General features: G+C 41.0%; 1 protein-coding gene across 3 annotated transcripts in view; it reads right to left on the bottom strand.

Annotated features, from left to right (window-relative positions):
- The window catches only part of uacab (uveal autoantigen with coiled-coil domains and ankyrin repeats b), a 40,815-nt gene that overhangs the window by 18,726 nt on the left and 2,195 nt on the right, over window positions 1-19,894 (bottom strand). Inside the window, exons 1-2 of one of the 3 annotated variants that reach the window (XM_086292494.1) lie at window positions 777-1,510; window positions 111-241 (exon numbers count right to left, since the gene is read on the bottom strand). In XM_086292494.1, the coding sequence (XP_086148620.1) occupies window positions 111-208 (98 nt within the window). In that variant the 5' untranslated portion in view covers window positions 209-241; window positions 777-1,510. Of the gene's footprint in view, window positions 1-110; window positions 242-776; window positions 1,511-19,894 lie in introns of those variants that run through there. The other 2 variants (XM_086292484.1, XM_086292475.1) reach the window with 2 other exon arrangements.

The following is a 19,894-nucleotide window of genomic DNA, read 5'->3' as shown; positions in this document are numbered from 1 at the left end:
ACACTTCGTGTGGTACGCGTGTGTGCTGCTGAAGCTCAAAGCTCTGACTATACATGTCAACATACTGCACATGGATGCATGTGTGTCTGCATGCGCCTGTGTTTACTTACGCAGAGCGTCCTTCCACGTCAAGCTTAGTGGGGATGATGCCCTTCTTGTTGAGAACAGCAGACACCTTGTCCACCTCGCCACGCTCCACTGCCTTCATCAGCCGATCATCATACTTGTTCCAGTCTGTGTTCTGTCAATGATGATAGCAAACTATCAGACATTTCTAACCAAACAGTTATGTATTTCACCAAGGCTGTACTTAGTTTAACAGCTGAGAGTAATAGCTATAATTTGGTCCCCAGGAGTTTTAGCTGACTACCAAACGCAAGCCGGGCACGAACACACATAAAACAAAGTCCATTTCTGAGTCATTTTTCCTTTTCTGCTATAATAACAGACAAGAATAGACCTTAATGTGCCAGGAATTTAAAACGCTTCATGAGTTGTTGCTACAAAGCAAGGAAACAGTACTCTTAAACCTCCTGATAAGAATGTGGCTCTTTACACTGAAAGTCAAAATAAAGACAAAGCAAAAACAAGCAAGTGCAAATTTTAATCATAACCAAGATTCAAAACAGGCGATGTGTACACAGAGAGCTGATCTAAGAGTTCTGCCACTGCACTGCTGCTTCTGTAAAGCACAGCTTTCGGCTACATTCACACTGTTCATGAAATCAGAGCTCCAATAACGGTGGTGACAAGGTAAAATTATTGGCAATGAATACCTACAAAGTGCACGGAGGTGCATTTCAGCCAGCGGCTCATCTTGGGTGAGTGGAGCTGGTCCTTGCACCGTGCTACTGAAAAAGTTGCCACTTTTCTGGTTTACAAAAGCAAAACTAGAGAAAAACAGTACAAAAATCCCCCCAGTCTCTCAGTGCACTCAACCAGTGAGTGCAACAACAAAAAAGAAAGGATGAGAAGACAGAAGGGTGAGAGTCTGTAATGCAGAGGAGGTCCTCTTATGGGAGGTTTAACCTCAGGAATCTTTCTCACTTGCGGCAAAAAAGTTCATTTCGCAAGATTTTTCTAAGCATTCCTCTGTTGCTCATGAGCGCTTCCGGCAAGTTCATCACTGCACAGCAGTTTAGTTGATCGTTAAAGGGAGGAGAAGGAGGAGTGATTGAGGAGAAAAGAACAGAGGTGGAGAAGCAGTAGGGCCAGCCCTGCCAGCCCTGGGACCTGCCCTGGCCGGCAACTGCAACTCCTCCTCTGGTGGGGGAAGTCAGCTCAGCCTGGCTACCGTTCACCTCCCTCAAGTGCCGTCGCCTCCTTTCCTCAACTCAGTCTCCCTTTCTTCTGGTACTCTTCCTGCTGTTTTCTGTCTGAAAAAACAAACTCAACGCTCTTTCTTGTCGAGTAGTAATGAAGGGTTTCTCTCGCTGCCTCTTCTCTTCTCTATCAGTGGTCTCCAGCTTCTTCACCCCACCAAATGGCAAGGTCAGTCAGGCTCAGTGGGGTAAATATGTGAACTCTCACAGGTTTAAAATATCACCCCCTCCCTGGTAAACAGCAGCGGTGCAGACAGCCCTGCAGACTGGTTACCTCTTTATTTTTTGACCCTCCAACCTTTCTGTAGTGACTGATAGGAAGACAGTGGCTAAGAATACATTCTGGACATGCCTCCAGCATGAGTAATGGCTTTAATGTCCATCAGCACTGCCAGCATGCGACAAGGCCAGCCAAAAAGACCGTGCTTACATCGACACCCCCCCCACACACACACACACCATGCTCTCTGCTTGCCTCCCATCTGAAAATATTAATGTCAGAGGGGGATTATGGTTTGCACATTTTGAAGTGGTCTTGGCACGGACCCTCAAAGGATACTACGGGGTAAAAGCTGCTGTTAACCCATCCATCTAAACGGGGTGGTGTGGCTCCAAAGCCCCGTGATCCTTGCAGTGCGGCAGCAGGGTTAGACGACAGCCTTTTTACAACCGTCTGTGACTGCAACCCCTCCAAAACCTGCATCTATATTGCCTCCTCGCTTTCACTGATACACTTTAAAAGCACAACTTTAACTTACTGAGTAAAACATCACAGAAAAAAAGAAGTTTTTTTTAAAAAAAAGGGGGACACACAGACATCAATCTATGGTGAGGAAGACAGGATACAAGGAGACCCGTTTAATTTACACACTACATCAGCTCCTCATGTTACTGCCCGCTGCCAGACTGGCGTTAACAGAGCAACACTGATATCCACAAACATGCAGAAAGACCTCCTCCGCATGACATGTCGTATCATAAGGAGTAGGTGTCAACTTACGAAAGCTGCTCGCCCTCGCATGGAGACAAAGCCGCCAAAATGGCACCTAGCCATCACATACGTCGGTCACGTAAATATCTCACACTGCTTTGCTGCTGTGTGTATTTGTTTGGGAATCTGTTTATGTACTAGTTAATATTAGGGCTGTTAGCAAGCAAGAGGTGCCACCGCAGTAGTCCCTGTCTTTCAAGGGGAGCTGATCGACATATAATAACTTGATGTTGTGAGGAGAAATAGATCATCTGTGCTTGTTGTTGTAACGTATGTGACTTAAACTATCTGCAAACTGAACAGAACAGCAAACGGGAAACTAAGAAAAGTTTTCCAGATATGATTCCCACTTTCTTGAGCAGTCAAAGGTTTTAAACGTGAATGAGTTTCCTTTACGAGCTAAAGGATGATGATTGCAACAGATGACAATATCTAGTTACATTTAATGACGCCAACATGATATCAATGTATCTTCCTGTTTTACTTTCATATCTCAAATTGTACATTGCTGACACATATTTACCAGGATCAGGGGAAATACTCCCTATACTTTAACAGAACAAAAAAAGTAATGTTTTGGCTAATTTAGAGATATCGCACTTTTGTTTATAGCAGTCTGAGCACTGTTTGAAGTAAATGCAGCAGAGTCATCCAACTAAATTACCGATAGTCAGAAAATCACCAGTTATTTTCTTGAGGATAAAAGCTTCACGTGGGAGTTTCCCTCCAGGACTAATCCATTGCTTTTGCCAGTGAGATAAAACAATCTACCCACAAAGAACTGCGTGTTCTGGAAACACCTCTGCTTTTCCATGACACTGGACCTGCCCTGAATGCTAGGTCATCTTTGAAATGACCTGGCATTTACTTGACATTTATTGAAATTAACGGGTTGCAAACAAGCTGTTTGGATGACCGCATGACTAATCTGACATCCGAGGAGCAGCTTGAATGGCATCTGTGATTCATTTTAAATTGCTTAATCGCAGTTGTGTGGAAAAGAGTTAGGACCTTTTTCTTCAGTACTAAATAATAAACAGTTGTATCCTTTAAATACTCTCCTCCCTAAAGTTTGACGTTTTGAAGGGGAAACTCCTACAAATAAATATGCAGTAAGACCAGCTGCAGAAATAACTGAGTCCATGGCTTTACATCAGCGGTCCCCAACCTTTTTTGCGCCACGGACCGATTTATGTCCAACAATATTTAAGGTGTCGCGGATAAATACAACAAAATAAAACCAGTACCGATACCAAAAAAAAGAAGATTTATTAATAACACACTGGAAAAGACCCAGGGAAACAGAGTTAACGATAAAAAAAAAAAATAACATAAACCCTGAAAACCATAAATTTCACAGCCTCAACTCTCGCAGCCCAGGGGTATGGGACCGCTGCTTTACATGATTACATTTTCCCCGCACCTCTTTTGTAAATCCTGACAGTAGTGGTTCTTTGAATCTACTACATAAAGCAGCAGATTGAGGTTTATCTATAGATTCTTTGAGCTTGAGATCCCATCCCAGGGGCCTTAACACAGGGTGAGACCTTGTCTTATTGTTTCACCTGAAACCTCTGATAATGACCCACAACCTTTTTCACACCTTGGCTCATGCGAGGGGGGTACACGTTTGCAAACTACTGCTGTCGAATTTATACATGCAGACATGCCAACACATTGCCATCAGTCTATGTCAGTGAGCACAACTCGAAGAGACTCAACTGGCTGCCAGCTGGTTCTGTTAAATGTGAATTTCTGTGCAGACAGCAGCAGATATGCTCATTTATCACTCCTGTATTATAGGAAACAGACTGGATGCAACTGCCATAGGCTGACTGTAAAAAAAAAAAAAGTCCAGCTTTGGATCATTTTGGATCGGACCAACATCCCAACATCCCATTTATCCAAATATTGAATAAATGTATTCCTAATTGGTACCCAAAGCCATGTCATTTAGTAAAAAAAAGTGGTCATGTTTATCTGCTGGGCTGAATATCTACACCATTAAAAAGCCCATCCACACACATGACTTGAACACTTGTGATACTGTAATCTCCACAAAGGCAGGGCTCATTAGCATTGCTGTAACTGGAGCCACAGTGAGACTTCAAGAGATGTACACAGAAGTTAAAAAAATTATCTCTGTAATTTTTTAAATTAGTCCTGAACAGAAAACCTTAATAGGCATGGAGCAGCCAGCTTTACAGTGTCTGTATTAAACCTGCATACAAGACGTTACTGACTCAATATTCTGCTAAAGCTTCTATTTTAACACAGTGACCTCGAGGACAAGACGTCACCTGACATTGGATCAGACAGGTTAGACCGTTCTACCTGTCTGCACAAATTATTCTGGCTGCCTGGTAATATGCCACTTAGAGACTCTCGCCATCTTCAGCTCAGATGTTCAGTCACTTCTCCAACACCTCGGTTTCCTGCCTCTCTCAGCTGCTGGCGAGACTAATAGGTCTCCAATATCCTCACAGATGAAATCACCAGCAAGAAATATCTAAGCGGTCATCTGATAAGAGACTGAAGTCAGGATCACAACATAAAGCTTTACACCAATATGGTAAGTGATAGTTGTGTCCAACGTCAAACTGCAGTTACAGATCTAGTTTTATGATATCCACTACGGGGATCCTCTTGATTATAAAAGTCATCTGCGAAGACACAGACATTAAGCCATGAAATATAACCCTTTGACAATTTATAGGAAATGTGTCTCTGTAAATACAGGCAGAATCTTTTTCCCATTTAGAGCTTTATCTCAAGCTTCAGATTTTCAGAAGTCTTCAGAAGTCAGACGTGTAATGCAGCACATGGGTGAACTCAATGGATGCATTGATCTTCCTCACAGGGGTTCATGTGAGCTCAAATGGAGAAATGTTCCAAAATTCATCTGAAGCTAAACTGAGGCTTCAGAATAAGATATAATAATGCAGTCGAAATGTAGCTTAAAGAGGACATGAGTAAGAGTTTAGAGACATATACACTCACTGGCTGCTTTGTTACATAAACCTGTTCAACTCTGCATTAATGCAAATATCTAAATCAGCCAATCAAACTCGGTGCATTTAGGCATACAGAGATGGTCAAGATGACTAACTTAAGGTCATAAAGAGCATCAGAATAGAGCAGATGTTTGAAGTGACTCTGAAAATGGCATGGTTGTTTTTGCCAGAGGATTTTTCAGAAATTGCTGATCTACTGGGATTTTCCCACACAGCCATCTCTAGGGTTTACAGAGAATGGTCTGAAGAAGAGAAAATATTCAGCGAACCACAGTTTTCTGCAGGAAAATGCCTTGCTGATGCCAGAGGTCAGAGGAGAAAGGCCAGACTCCTTCAAGTTAATAGAAAGGCAACAGTAACTCAAATAACCACGGAGGCATGCAGAAGAGACTGTGCTGTATCATACCCTCTGTGACAATACTGTATGCATTTTTATGTGATATAAAAATGTCAAGTTGTGATATCATTCATTTACGTTCCCTGCTGTGTGTAACAGTGAGACTAGCCCAGGCATGTCAGAGCATAAGAGCTGCGTGTCAACCTCCAATGATGATCTAGTACCTATATATGAAGTTTCTTATAAAACCTCCAACAAAGTGCAACTTTTGCAAAATATACAAGAAAACAGCTCCAGCTGTTTGCTTGTATATTTTGTGGAAAAGACACACCGCTGAGTGCAAACAGTCTGTGAATTAAGAGGTGCTAGCAGCCGTAGATGTGCAGCCCAAATGACTCCACTGAGGAAGATACAACATCCCAGGTAGTTTTTTAGCTTTACTATATGACATTCTTGAGCATATCCTGATGAGGTACAAGGTTGTGATACTTTAGGTCTTGTTAAAGTGAAGTATTGGGAATTATTTTCACATACAATTTCCAAGGAAAACACTACATAGGCTACTTTTGTGCTTATATTTGACTTAATCTTGCTCTGCTGCTGTACTGCTGGAACCTTGTTTCAATAGAGTCACATTTCAATCTAGGAAGTATATCATCAGTGACAGTAGCTCAGTTGAAAAATCCTGTTCATTAACGTACACTTCCGAATGCTGCTGCCTGCAAACATCAACAAAATGTTCTGGGGGGGTTTTCCCTTTATCATCAGAAATATTGTGTTCACAAATATTCTTGATATATTGTGATATAATTATAAGATTATACTGCTCACCCCTAACACACACCAAACATTGAAGCAGGGAGTCTACAGCAGCAGAAGACCACACTGGGTTACTTGTCAGCTAAGAACAAGAACTGAGGCTACAATTTGCACAAACTCACTAATAATTGGGCAAAAGCAGACTGGAAAACTGTTGCATGGTCTGATGAGCCTCGAGGTCTGCCACAGCATTTGGATGGTACAGTCAGAATTTGGAGTAAACGACACAAAAGCACAAATCCATCCAGCTTTGTATAAACAGTTGGTGATGGTGGAGTGGGGAATATTTTCTTGACACACTTTAAGTTTTTAACCAGCCACCATCAGTTCAACAACATCCACCGGCAACTGGCAGCATATTTGCAGCTCTGTGTGTGAGCTGTGCATTTTTGTTTGAAACCTTAAGAGGACCTTACAAGCCCCTGCAACCTCATAGAGAATAAACAAGTAAGAATAACATAGGCTAAATGGTGCGTACTGGTCCAATCAATCGGACAACAACCACTAGAGCATGCTTTGAATTTTGCTTTACATAGCAAAACTGAGAAAATGATGCACTGCTGCATTTCTTTGATAATTAAGATAAACACACGTTACAGTAACTAAATGACATGTGTTCAAACAAAGTAGAGCTTCCTGAAGATGATGACCAATATATTGCATGACTAACATAAAATCTGTACTTTTGGTTTAGCAACATGTCCAAACAGGACACCAATCTTCTGCTACTATTTTTATCATTTATCCCTAGAGATACCTGTTTGTGGCATTAAAATAGCTGCATGCTTTGTGAATATCTCAATGACAATTTGATTTATTGGTGCGATATGCTGTGGCAGTTAAAAAGCCAAAACTCTAGCTGGGTCAGTGTAAACGAGACCCTCAAGAGCTTAAATATCAGAAACTGTGCCACAGAAATCTCTCGAAGTGGCACGTAAACAAACAATGCAGGAACACGGAGCAGTTTTCATGAACAGTCAGGTGAACATGAAGGAAAGATGGGAAATCCTGTTAGTAACTCAGTGGGACACTTTATAATAATCTTCTCTGTTACTGATGAATAGATGCAGCTCTCCGGCATACCTTTTCAGGCATTGCAGTTTGAGGCGGGAGTGTTTTTACACCAGCGCCCATACCATCGCACACATCCCTTTAATCTGTGACCACAGACCTGTGCGTAACGCGGTGAGCTGTGCAACTGTCTGAGCATGTAGGGTGTAACTGAAACCCCTGAGGGCCAGAAACAGAAAGGGTGCAGGAGAGAAAGATTGGGAGTGTGTGAGCCAAACACACAAGGACAGGAGAGGGGTGGAGGTGTGAAAGTGACAAGATGCAGCATGCTTGCAGTCAATCTGTCATTTTGGAACAGGTAAGCTGATGCTTCACAGTAAAAGCCCCTCGCGCATTTGGGCCGACACTGATGGTTCAAGCCAGGTGTCTGGAGAAAACGAGGCACTGGTTGTCGGAATGTATATGAAGCATGTCTGGATAGCTGCTAAGCACAGAGTCATTCGTCCAGGTCTGGATGCATAAGAACAGGCAGAAACGCCCTCTGGTGGTCAGCAGAAAAATAACAAGTCAATGTATATCTGCATGCTCTGACCAAGAGGATAGGTGATAAGCATCAAAAGCATTAATAACACAATGGTAACCTAAAGAGAATCCAAAGCAATTGTATCTTACAAGTAATTCTCCAAATAACAGAAAATGTATTACAGATACAAGTATGTATGAGAAAATTCTAGCAATCATTAGTACAAACTACCATTACGCAGCCAGTGCCAGGTGCTTATATAAGATCACTGTCATGGGTTATTGTTCTCAGCAGCTGTGAATCTATTGAGCATTCAGTGCTCAAGAAACAACAGAAAGTAAAAGGAAATACTGACTTAGATTAAGCACAAATTTACCAACTGCATGAGAATGCAGCCTTTGCACTATGACACACACAAAATGAAACATGATGCCAACTCTGCAGTGACTGTTGAAACAGATCAGGATACAAAAATGTGTGAAGCTCTGAATATCTGTTAGCGTGCAGTAAAGTGAGCTGTTAATCTGCATAAAGTGTGAAGGTTTAAGACACTTACGTAAAGTTAACCATGTGGGAACTAAAATAAAGCCCATACGGTAAAGTGGCTTTCTGGGAGTTTCCTGGTGATCCTCCAAAGATATTCTTACTTGTGCTGCCCAAAATGGAGACTAGTCAACCCAATTATTAGGTCAAACCATTTTAGATGACACTTGACCCAGAGGACAAAACGTTTCCCAGCTATTTTCCCTCAACTTCCGTGACCTGCTGCCAGGCCCGGGATCACCTTCCTCATTCCCTAAACCCAGTGGCCCTTGCCCCTGCCAACTCACCTGGAAAGGCAGTCTAATGACAAACCAGTAAGCCACGTTCTATAAGAAAGTCACTGCCACTTGCCACTGACAATATCCCACCACAACTCTGCAGCTCCAGCTCCATGCAAGAAAAAGAAAGGGTGCAGCCCACCTCACTGCAGTACCAGTGAGGTGGGCTGCTAGTGAGGGAATACTTGGGTCACTAATGCAGAAACACTACAGCAAATTAAAAAAAGTATTGACTTCCTTAAAGAGGTAGTATATTTTAAAAATGTTCCTAAAATTTACATTTTCAGCCCCTGAAGGAAAAACACACAGGAGGATCTGTGGGACAGCAGCAGGTTAGTGTTATTTTGCTGAAGGAAGCATTATGAACAAGCAGCACCCGAAGAGCACAAACCTCCACGAGGAAGCTCATTCTCTGGGTAGTATTTAATTTTAAGAGATTTTGTACATACTCATTTTTTTTTGTTATTTGGTATTTTTAAACGTACTTTAAAACATTTGCAGTTCAGTAAAAACAAGTACAAAGAGCAGGCTTTTGTTATTTGCCTTGTATAAACCCATTCTGATATACTTGAAATGATTTAAGTACAATTATTTTTTTATTCTTTTATATTTATATGACTTTAGTACATGGGTCAATAAAAGTGTTATGATATTCAAATTTTTATGTATTTAAATTGTAATAATTTGGTACTCTAATGTACATAACAAAGTCATAATAAAATAATATCTCAAATATCTGATATTTAAAATCCCCGTATACAATTCCCTGAATGGCAAAAGCGCAACAATGGCAGTAAGAAACATTGCTTTAAATCGCTCTATACATCATTATTAACACGTTATTATCACCTTCAGATCAATCAAATGACCTGAGAGGTCAGAGGTCAAATGTGTCATATTTGAAATCTTTACACTGTACTACCTTTATGCTAATAATATAAATCCCACTTAAACTCATTAAGTTGACTTTGGTGGATTTAATCCAAAATTTTAATGGACTGTTAACGCGATCCCACGCCACTCCATCCTTTGTGTAACTGTATGTGTAGAATAGCATAGTAAAAACCACAGGATTCTTTGGTCTCTAATGGCGGTATGTGGTTAAGCAAGAAACGCTTTGGGCATGCTGGTACTTGGGCAGAAATACTATGTTGACACTTGTTTGGTCGGTTCTCTCTCTCTGTCTCTCTCTCACTCCCTCAGTCACTCACTCTCACATGAACACACACACACAAACTTTGGTGTAAAACTTGAAATACTACAACTGAAATGCACTTACATGTGGTATATTTACTGTAAATACGAGCTCACTAATTTTCCATATATATTATCCGGTTGTTCAGTCTGACGTCACTAGCCGTGTCTGGGTCTAAACTCCGCTGCAGGTCCATATATCAAACGATCACTGTGGCATTACTGAGAGTTGAAAAACTGTCTAAAGTCTTTCATCTTTAATAAAATGATCTGTGTTCTGCTCTACCAGGTGTAACAATTGAGTTTAACATCCAGGCATCCATAAAAACGGAATTTATGACATTTAACGGAGTTAGAAGTTAGCAGGAAGTTAGCTCGCTAGCTTCTATCTAAATACAATATAGCATGTCCTGACTGCGGGGTTTTGGAAACAAATTAAAACGTACAGTTCATTTATGCTGGAAGTGATAACAGAAGACAGAAAACTAAACAGCAGTGACGTTTGTAGGGTTACTGAAGTTGGGCTAGCTGGTATATAATGATGTGCTACGTGACCGCCAGCGACACAGCTATGTTAGCATAATATAAACAAGCTAACTTTTTTCCCCACTCGATAAAAGTTAACGTGAGTGTTCACGGTGGTCAGGAACAAATGTAATCGCATGGCAGGATGCTGTAAAAGGACCAAACTTCAGCCAGGAGAACAACTGAGATAATCCATCCACAATACGAGGTTAGTCATTCATATACTGCTGCATGGGCTGGGCTGTAGTTACATCCTAAGGTTTTAAAAACTGATCTTAAATAAATGATTAGCGGTAATAAAAGCCGAGGGAGGTCAACAGGGATCACTGACTGTTTTAGGAGCTTTTTGAGATTAAATAGAAGAAAATACATAACATTAAACATGTTAACAACACAAAAGCCATATTAAACGCAGACTACTTTAGGCCCGGAAGTCGGATTCGTCATGTCATCACTTAACAATCGGATTATCATGCAACACACCAAAACATCAGTAAACATACTTCATAAAATCTCCCTAGTCTTGCACCTAAAGACCTCTGACAAACAAAAACAGTAACATAAATGTATGTAACAAAATAATATCCAATAAACAATAATTTAACAATTACTACAATGACTAAAACTATCAGAAAAAATTTAATTCTGGAGAACACCTGACTCATGCCTGTTACAAAGCAGGCACTGGCTTGCCCCTCTGACATTGTCCAATGCACACATATTCTTTCCTATGATCACCTTCTTCCAAAAAAAGTCTATTTCCACATCTCAAAACACAGCAGATGCACATTCACGCCACAAATAGAGCATCAGTTAACTCTGCTGCACCAGGTTTCCATCAACACGCACAAAAACACGCCACCATAAAGAGATATACAGCAAAAGACAGCATGCTCTGTGTGGCAGGTATTAGGACTGGGCGATATGACCCAAAATTCATATCTCGATATTTTTTAGCTGGATGGCGATATACGATATATATCTCGATATTTACCATAAGGTAAGAACAAAAAGAGAGTTCTTAGTCAAAGCTGTGTCCCAGATGTCACACAGGCACTTTTATTAACATACAGCGTAGATGTACATGAAGAAATTACTCAAAAATAAATTGAGTAAGCCCACCCAAAGTCACCCCCTGTGGGCTGCATGTCGTTAGCGCGGTTAGCTCGTTAACACGTTGACGCCGTCCAGCCCCACGCACGGGGCGATCCGCAGTAACTCGTTAGAGGAGATTTGCCGTGTCCATCTTGTCGTTGCCTGCAGGTGAAACTATGGGGGAGGGGGAATTGTGTTCAGTGAAGGAGAGGCGAGGCCCAGTAACGCTGCATAGAGACAAAAGTGGACAAACGAGAGGCAAACTTACAGCTCCACAAGTATAATTATAACGTAACATATACTATATCGATATAAACGATATTGTCACATCTTATATCTCGTATAAAAATATATTGATATTATTAAAAAACTCGATATATCGTCCAGTCCTAGCAGGTATTCCATCTAGTCTATAACCTTTTAGTGGCTGTTGCACAAATAATACATACTGCTTGGTGAATGAACTTCACACATCTTAACAAGGCATTTGTATAATTTTAAAAATAATAAAATGACTGTATAATGTCATAAAAAGCAGACTTGTCTAGATCTCCAGTGACCACCTGTAGCTGAACACAGCAGTGGTGTTGAAGCGAAAGGCACTAATTGGCTGCACCGCTTCGTTTCTCTCACTATCTTGTTTGTTCGTGACGACAAAGGGAACAGTGATTTTTTGAAAAAGTAACAAAACCGTCCAACTATGTTAGTGACTCCACATTTTTCATACGGCAGAGGCACGTATCTAATCTGCAGACAGACAGAAACATACAAACAGAGAGAGCACAGCTTGATAGGGCTTAGTCCGTGCTGCTGAACAGCAGTTTGTCCTTCATCAGCAGAATCTTTGTCCCTCTGTTGCTCAGCATGACTGATTGACTGACTGTGTGTGTGTGTGTGTGTGTGTGTGTGTGTGTGTGTGTGTGTGTGTGTGTGTGTGTACATTCTGACGTCAGCTGAAGCCCACCCAAAGTCAGTCAATAAACTAAGCCCCTTCTCACATGCCAACCTCCCCATCGCTGCCCTGACACACACTCACAGTTCATGTTACACATAAACAAACCGACTGAATGCAAAGCTCACACATGACAAACATTGTACAACAACAACAACAATAAAAAGACACATGCACTTAACCACCAGAAACAAATTTATGTTCCCTGGTTGATGCTATACAGGATGAGCTCTCTGCTCCATGTAAGCAGTGGGAGGGAGCACAGCATGGGAACGCCGATGGGTAACACTGCTGGGATGACCTCACAGCCGCTCTTATGGAGCCAGACGTTAATCCTGAAACAACAGATCACTGTGTTGCCACTGACTATACAGCCGATACAACATCCAGCCTAAAGCAAACATGCGATGAGTCTGTTTCACAGTTTGTCTCCTTTGGTCAACGCAGTCAATTACTATTACTGTTAATGGGGGAATAAGACGGGGCTTTGATGTCTTGTGCACTGGTACATAAATATTCCTCATAAAATAATACTAAGAGGCAGCAAGTCTGAATAAATTACCCAGCACAGCACTATTCCAACCGCGCACAGCTATAGCAAAATGGAAAATTAAAAACAACAAAACACTAGGTCCTGATTACTGGTATGAGAGCTTCATAATGAAGCAAAGCCTGCTATCTAACAGGCAAGCATACACAGCATTTAGTCAGACAGGCACTCCTCATGAGATTTAAACAGCCTTACAGTCTGACCAAGGATTAGCTCAAATGAAACACTCAGTCCATCCAAACTGAACCCCAAAAAGTAAACACCACACACACTGTGAAAATTAAGCAGGGTGGATAAGAGGATTTTAATCAAATCTCGCCCCCTCCAGCAGAGGTTAAGAACGCCTGCTGGGTGTCTCCAAGTTGCAGCCTAAACTTGATAAAGGAGCTTCATAAGTAGGTAGTTTAAGAACGCTCAGTGGGTAGAAAGAAATTCCTGGGGGGTTTAGGAGGCTGTAAAACATACAAGCTCCCCACAAAGGCAACAGTTTATCAGTACAAATAAACAGACATCTCATCTTCCTCTAACACAGCCGTTTAGAAAAGCAGGGTTCTGTTTCAGCAAGCATTTTGTCTCTACGTGAACAAAGTCTAATATGTACTAAAAAGCTGGACCTGGCTTAGTGACAGGCATGTTATAAATTCTCTGTTTATTTGTCCTGCCTTGCAGACCGAGGCACAGCCAGACAAAACACGCACTTGCAGACAGAATATACTTCACTTCCCTCAATGCCCCGCAATGCACTCTGCAGAGGGTAAAAACACAGCAGCAGATCTTTACAGAGATCGCCAAGGAGTGACAGTAACCGCAGGCTTGACAAACCTCAGCATGTGACACCAGGCAGGTGGGAAAAAAGAGCAAATTTGGTTTCACACAGGCTCAATTCTAATGAGTAATTAGCCAGTACCATTTCTGAAAAGGTCAGTACCAAGATACTAAGATAAGTGCCTAGACTTAAAAGCAGCTGCGGGTAACAAATAATCCTTCCACAGCATCTTTGAAACCACGAGGGTTTTATTAAGACAGCTCTTTGATAGATCATGTTGACTCAAGGCTTTCCTTTAGTCACCCTGGCTTGAGCTACACGAAAAGTGCGTGGCTGTTTAAAAAAAAAAAAAAAAAAGCATACTCTCAATTTATTTTAATGTTATTTTTATTTTTGTTAGCCAAATTTGTAGTTTTCTTAATGTATTTGAGGCCTTTGTCACTCAGTGAGATAGACAGTGTTGCAGTCCAGCAAAGCAAGCACGTAACACTGATTTCTTTAACTACACAATAAAATATACAAAACCTTTGTTATCACCTAACTGACCTTCCAAAAAAAGAAAAAGAAAAAAAGAAAGAAATTTCAAACAAAGCCTCGAAACAAAGAAGCAGGAAAGTCAAATCTGCACCGAGCTCATTGTGAGACTTTATCACAATCACCATTTTTATCCCTGAGCAGAGAAACATCTAAAGAAGCTGATAGCGATCACTGCCTAAAGGTTTGGAACCATCACGTTCCCTTCTCCCATCCACACCCTCCTTTTGTTAAAAACAACTTTGAAACCAGAGTCGTTTCAACTTCCCAACAAAACATTCCTGCTGCATGTGCCTCCACTGTCCCACAGTACTTTTGCCATCAACAACACCTCCCAATCCCGCTCTCTATTTTGTAAAATAACACTACTTAAAGGGTAAGGGAGGATCCTACATTTCACCATTATTGAACATGCAAGCCCTGGGAAGAGAGAAAAAAAAATCTGCGTGTGATCAGGACGCCAGGAAATATGGAGTACTATGTTACTACTAATTTCTCTTAACAATTAAATTCATTCCCAAGCTCAAAAACCTGAACTCTGAGAATATAAAAGTTGATAGGTTTTTTTTTTAAGGAGGGATTTATGAATATAACAATAAAAAGTTGGGACACAAATTCATATCATTGTGAATGAAAAAAAAACCTTTAAACATCAAGATTAATGTTAAAGTCAGATACAGATTTAATAAATAAGCTTTACGCGTTCAGTCACACTTGCTGCTGAAATCCTTAACATAATCAAAGCCCAAGAACAACGCTGGTTATACTAGAAAAGCAGCAAATACCCTTTCATTACAATGTGCTGCTACAAATTTGCCTAAAGGAAGCTTCGCATTAGTGTTCAACCTGTCAGGAGGCTAATGGGGTCTTCATGATCAGTCATTAAACTGACAGGTCTGAGCTTCCCTCTTCATGTTTTAAATATGGCTCGTACACAATGCAAAAACCATCCAAAAACAAAACTGCCAGAAAAAAATAGAAAAGAAAAAAAACTACAGTGACCATGAACACTGACCTACAGCGAGCTGCAGAGTGACTGCCATTCACCACCATAAAATTTATTGGTGATAAAAATACCTTTAGTGCTAACTAACCAGAGGCATTTTTACAGTTGCAGTCATGTCATAAGAATTCAACGCGAGTCCTGTAACTCACAAAACATACAGCCTCCAGCTACGTGCCGAAAACCACAAGTGAAGCAATGAGACAATAATCTAAACACATACTTATCGGGCCATCACCAGGTCATAAACTGGATCTATGTTTTTCATAGGGCTGGGCGATATGGCCTAAAATCCATATGGAGGTATAACTTGAAGCATGTGCGGTAACGATATATATCGCGATATATTCTATTCTTCTGTATAACATATTTTCCACACTACAAGGCGCAAAATCCTTTAATTTTCTCAAAAATCGACAGTGTGCCTTATGTATGAATTCTGGTTGTGTTTACTGACCTCGAACCGATTTTATGTGGTACATGGCGTGCAGAAATCTGTCAAAAATGTTTTAGTACAACTTTGGTAAGCTACAAAGCCGCACGGCTTGATGGATTGTTGGAGCATTACGGCTACCGTAGTCAGGAGCCTTGTGAAGTGATCTGGGTCCAAAACCCAAGTAATCACCCAGACCTATAGGTGATATTATAATGATGAAAAACAAGTGCAAAAGCAAAAACATAACCATATAATGTATTATATGCTAGAACTTAAAGTCTGCCTAGCTGAACTTTGTAACTTTTAGACAATAACTTGAGTTTTACTGTTCCTCTGATTTCACCGACAAATAAGTCACAATTCAAGCGAACGTCATGTAGAAAATACTAATCAGTCATAGAAGACAGATGGACGATAGAGCAGAACAAAACACAGATATAAAATTTCATGTGTTGAAAAATTGTACTGTCAGGGAACAGACTGAATTTGAACAACATACAGATACAGACATCCGAAACTTGTCTAAGTTTTCTTAACATCAAGCAAAATACTTTGCTTCCTACGAGTGAAATGAAAGCTAGAGAAAAAGACGCAGTCCTTCACCTGGACGTCAGCCCACTCACACTTCTTATAATCTATTACAACGTCTACATGTTGTGTTACTATGTTACATGTAGACCTTGGACTATTTCATTTCCTGACCTTTCCTTCTCCTATCCTTACACTAAACGTTACGATGGGCTCAGCAGACTTTTAATGATATTGGATCATGGACACATGATGTAGGTGCAGGTGTATAATGACGGCTTAGGACAACGTAGATGAGCATCTTTAAGCACTGATGTCATCGCTCAGTGGTAGCATAACCGACAATCATCCAACAGTAGCAGACATGTTTTATTTGATTTGATTTGTTTGACATTGCAAAACATTGCCATACCTACCCAATACAGTAGGGCAGCCACATTTCACCACATATCACAAGGAAAACTAAGTGAAGCTGCATTTTTTATTATTACACACTGCATTTTCTCCCGGAAACTCTATTTTGCAGTGATTTTTAGCCACTCATATACCACAGCCTTGTATCCTGTATATCTGCTGTTTACAGGTAGGTGCCCCAACATGCCACCATCCACAGGAGATCTGACAGAGGTACAGATCTGGCTTTAGGCCTCAGTAAAGCAGGAAGTGTGTAAGAGATTAACAATAACTAATGATTACATGCAGAGTAATGTATAAACAGAGAGAGTGGAAAAAGGTGAGTGAGGAATACTCAGTGTATCATTGCAGCGTAACTATGGGAGGATTCAGGGTCACCTGATCCAGCTGTAAATTTATGCTTTAAGAAAGAAAAGTTTTAAGCCTGATCTGAAAAGTAGAGGGGGTGTCTGTCTCCTTAATCCAAGCTGGGAGCTGGTTCCACAGAAGAGGGGCCTGAAAGCTGAAGGCTCTGCCTTCAATCCTACCTTTAAATACCCTAGGAGCTTCAAGTAAGCCTGCACTCTGAGAGCGACGTGCTCTATTCGGGTGATATGGTACTACGAAATCTTTTAGATAAGATGGGGCCTAATTATTCAAAACCTTGTGAGGAGAAGGTCCCTAAATTTGATTGTGGATTTAACAGAGGCCAATGAAAAGAAGCCTTTCTCAAGAACTGACCAGGAGGGGTGTCTGCCACAACAATACAATGAATTATAGGGCTGCACGATTAATCGTTAGAAAATCGCAATCTCAATTCATACTTATGTGCGATCTAATTTCCAAATGACAATGATTTAAAAAAAAAAGAAAAAAAAAGAAAAAAAGACGACGACGATTGTACCGCATTTTGATCCGGGACGTAATCTGCATGAAAACAAGCGCTCACTCTTCCTGCTCAACAAATAACAAGGGCGGAGCCTTATACCACGTGATACAGAAGCTGGCTGCTAAAAAAAACAACGGAGAGCACGTCAGGGATGACGAGAAAGTGACAGGAGAAAATCCGTCCCGGTCAACCACCCAAACATCAATAACGGGAACCTTATACAGCGCTTCCCTATACCCGTCGAACTCCCGCAGGCACAAAGAAATTACGGAGGCTATTACTTATCACCTGACCAAAGATATGGCTCCCATCAACACTGTGCAAAACGAGGGATTTAGGAAAATGATCAACACCCTAGACAAACGCTACACAGTGCCGTCCCGCAACTATTTTTCTATTGTTGCACTACCTGCTCTATACACGCAGCGTCGAGCAACGGTGGAGACGGAATTTCAAGCAGTACAACATTTTGCGGCAATGACCAAATGTGAGACATTTGTTATTTTTATGTTTATTTATTGTTTTTATGTTCAGTCTCAACTGTTACGAAGTTGATGTGCAGTTAATAAGTGCAATAAATATTTATACTGGAAAAGAAAATCGTGAGAGAATCGTGATCTCAATTCTAAGCAAAAAAATCGTGATTCTCATTTTATGCAAAATCGTGCAGCCCTAATGAATTAAACAACTATAGGCAAGTAACACAGAACATTTTAGCTGGTTCTAACAGCCATATCTCGAGAAAAAAAAACCCAAACCTCAGTTTTGCTTTGCTCATCCTGGTCTTACAAGGCTCTCATGGATGAATCTGCATTAGAAAGACTTTCTATCATCAAGGCACTCAAACTGATGTCTGACAGGTTTAGTGTCTCCTTCTCTGATAACCAAATCATTTGTGCATCTCAGTGATTTCAGTTTCACGGGCTGTACTGAACGCACAAAATCCAGCTGACACGATGGATGTTTACTGGGGCGACCGTGGCTCAGGGGGTTGGGAATCGCATCTGTAACCGGAAGGTCGCTGGTTCGATCCCTGGGCTCTCTGTCCTGGTCATTGTGTCCTTGGGCAAGACACTTTACCCTACTTGCCTACTGGTGTTGGCCAGAGGGGCCGATGGCGCGATATGGCAGCCTCGCTTCTGTCAGTCTGCCCCAGGGCAGCTGTGGCTACAACTGTAGCTGCCTCCACCAGTGTATGAATGTGAGAGTGAATGAATAGTGGTATTGTAAAGCGCTTTGGGTGCCTTGAAAAGCGCTATATAAATCCAATCCATTATTATTATTATTACTGTGACAACAAGCAGATACTGCGACAGTGCAGCCAAATCTCAAATCTAACCAGGAAATCATTTTTCTCTGGTTACCCTGCTGGAGTTATAACTTTCTGCTCGTACCTCTGTAGCCTCGGCTCTGAAAGCACACCGATATCTCCTGAAACAAACAGATATCACTTTTTTTTTTTTTGCAATCCGAGTATGTGGTTATCTAAAATGTTTGAGGAATGCTGATCGGAATCTTGCTGAGGACATTCCTAGGCACATTTTCTTTTTGCTTTATATTTATTTTTATTTTGATAGGGATCTGCTTTTCATAACCCAATATTATTTTCCACAAAGGAATGTCTTTTAGGAACAGACAATGATTACATGTGAACTTCAACATTCAGAAAATATCAGCAGCTAAACTGAGTGGAACAGGTACAGCCCCATACTGTCAGACAGAAAAAACAATCTTGTGTCGCTTCTTTCCATCACATGATCATGGCATTTAAACATGACAATGCTTGTCGTACGAAGCCTTGTAGTTAATCACGCTTCTCCACAGAAGAATAGGCCTCTACACAAAAGAATAACTGAAACTGGAGGCTTGCCTTTTGCAACCGTGAGCCAAACCAACAGACTTCATCCTGTCTTTAATCTACAGCTGGTATTAAGGGAATGCCATGGCATTTTGAAACCTGGATACTAAGTTTTCAGCTTTGTTTGGTAACATAGTCAGCATTCCTCAGCTGAAATAAGTTCTTGGTAATGCGTGACAGGAAAACCTGATTAGCCAATAAGCAGGCAACTGTGGAAGACAACGGTAATGACACTAAATATGATGCTTATGGCTTCTTTGTTAAAAAACAAAACCTTTTTTCTCTGAATTTCAACAACAGGGAGCACAACTGATACAGTTACAAAAGGAGTGG

This window comes from Aulonocara sp. 'chitande type north' Nkhata Bay, linkage group LG1, assembly GCF_057382095.1.
Source record: "Aulonocara sp. 'chitande type north' Nkhata Bay isolate Kocher_YH1m ecotype deep benthic linkage group LG1, A_spYH_male_GT1.1, whole genome shotgun sequence".
NCBI lineage: Eukaryota > Metazoa > Chordata > Actinopteri > Cichliformes > Cichlidae > Aulonocara > Aulonocara sp. 'chitande type north' Nkhata Bay.
Note: the sequence above shows the minus strand (reverse complement) of the source record. Positions and strands in the feature narration are given on the sequence as shown.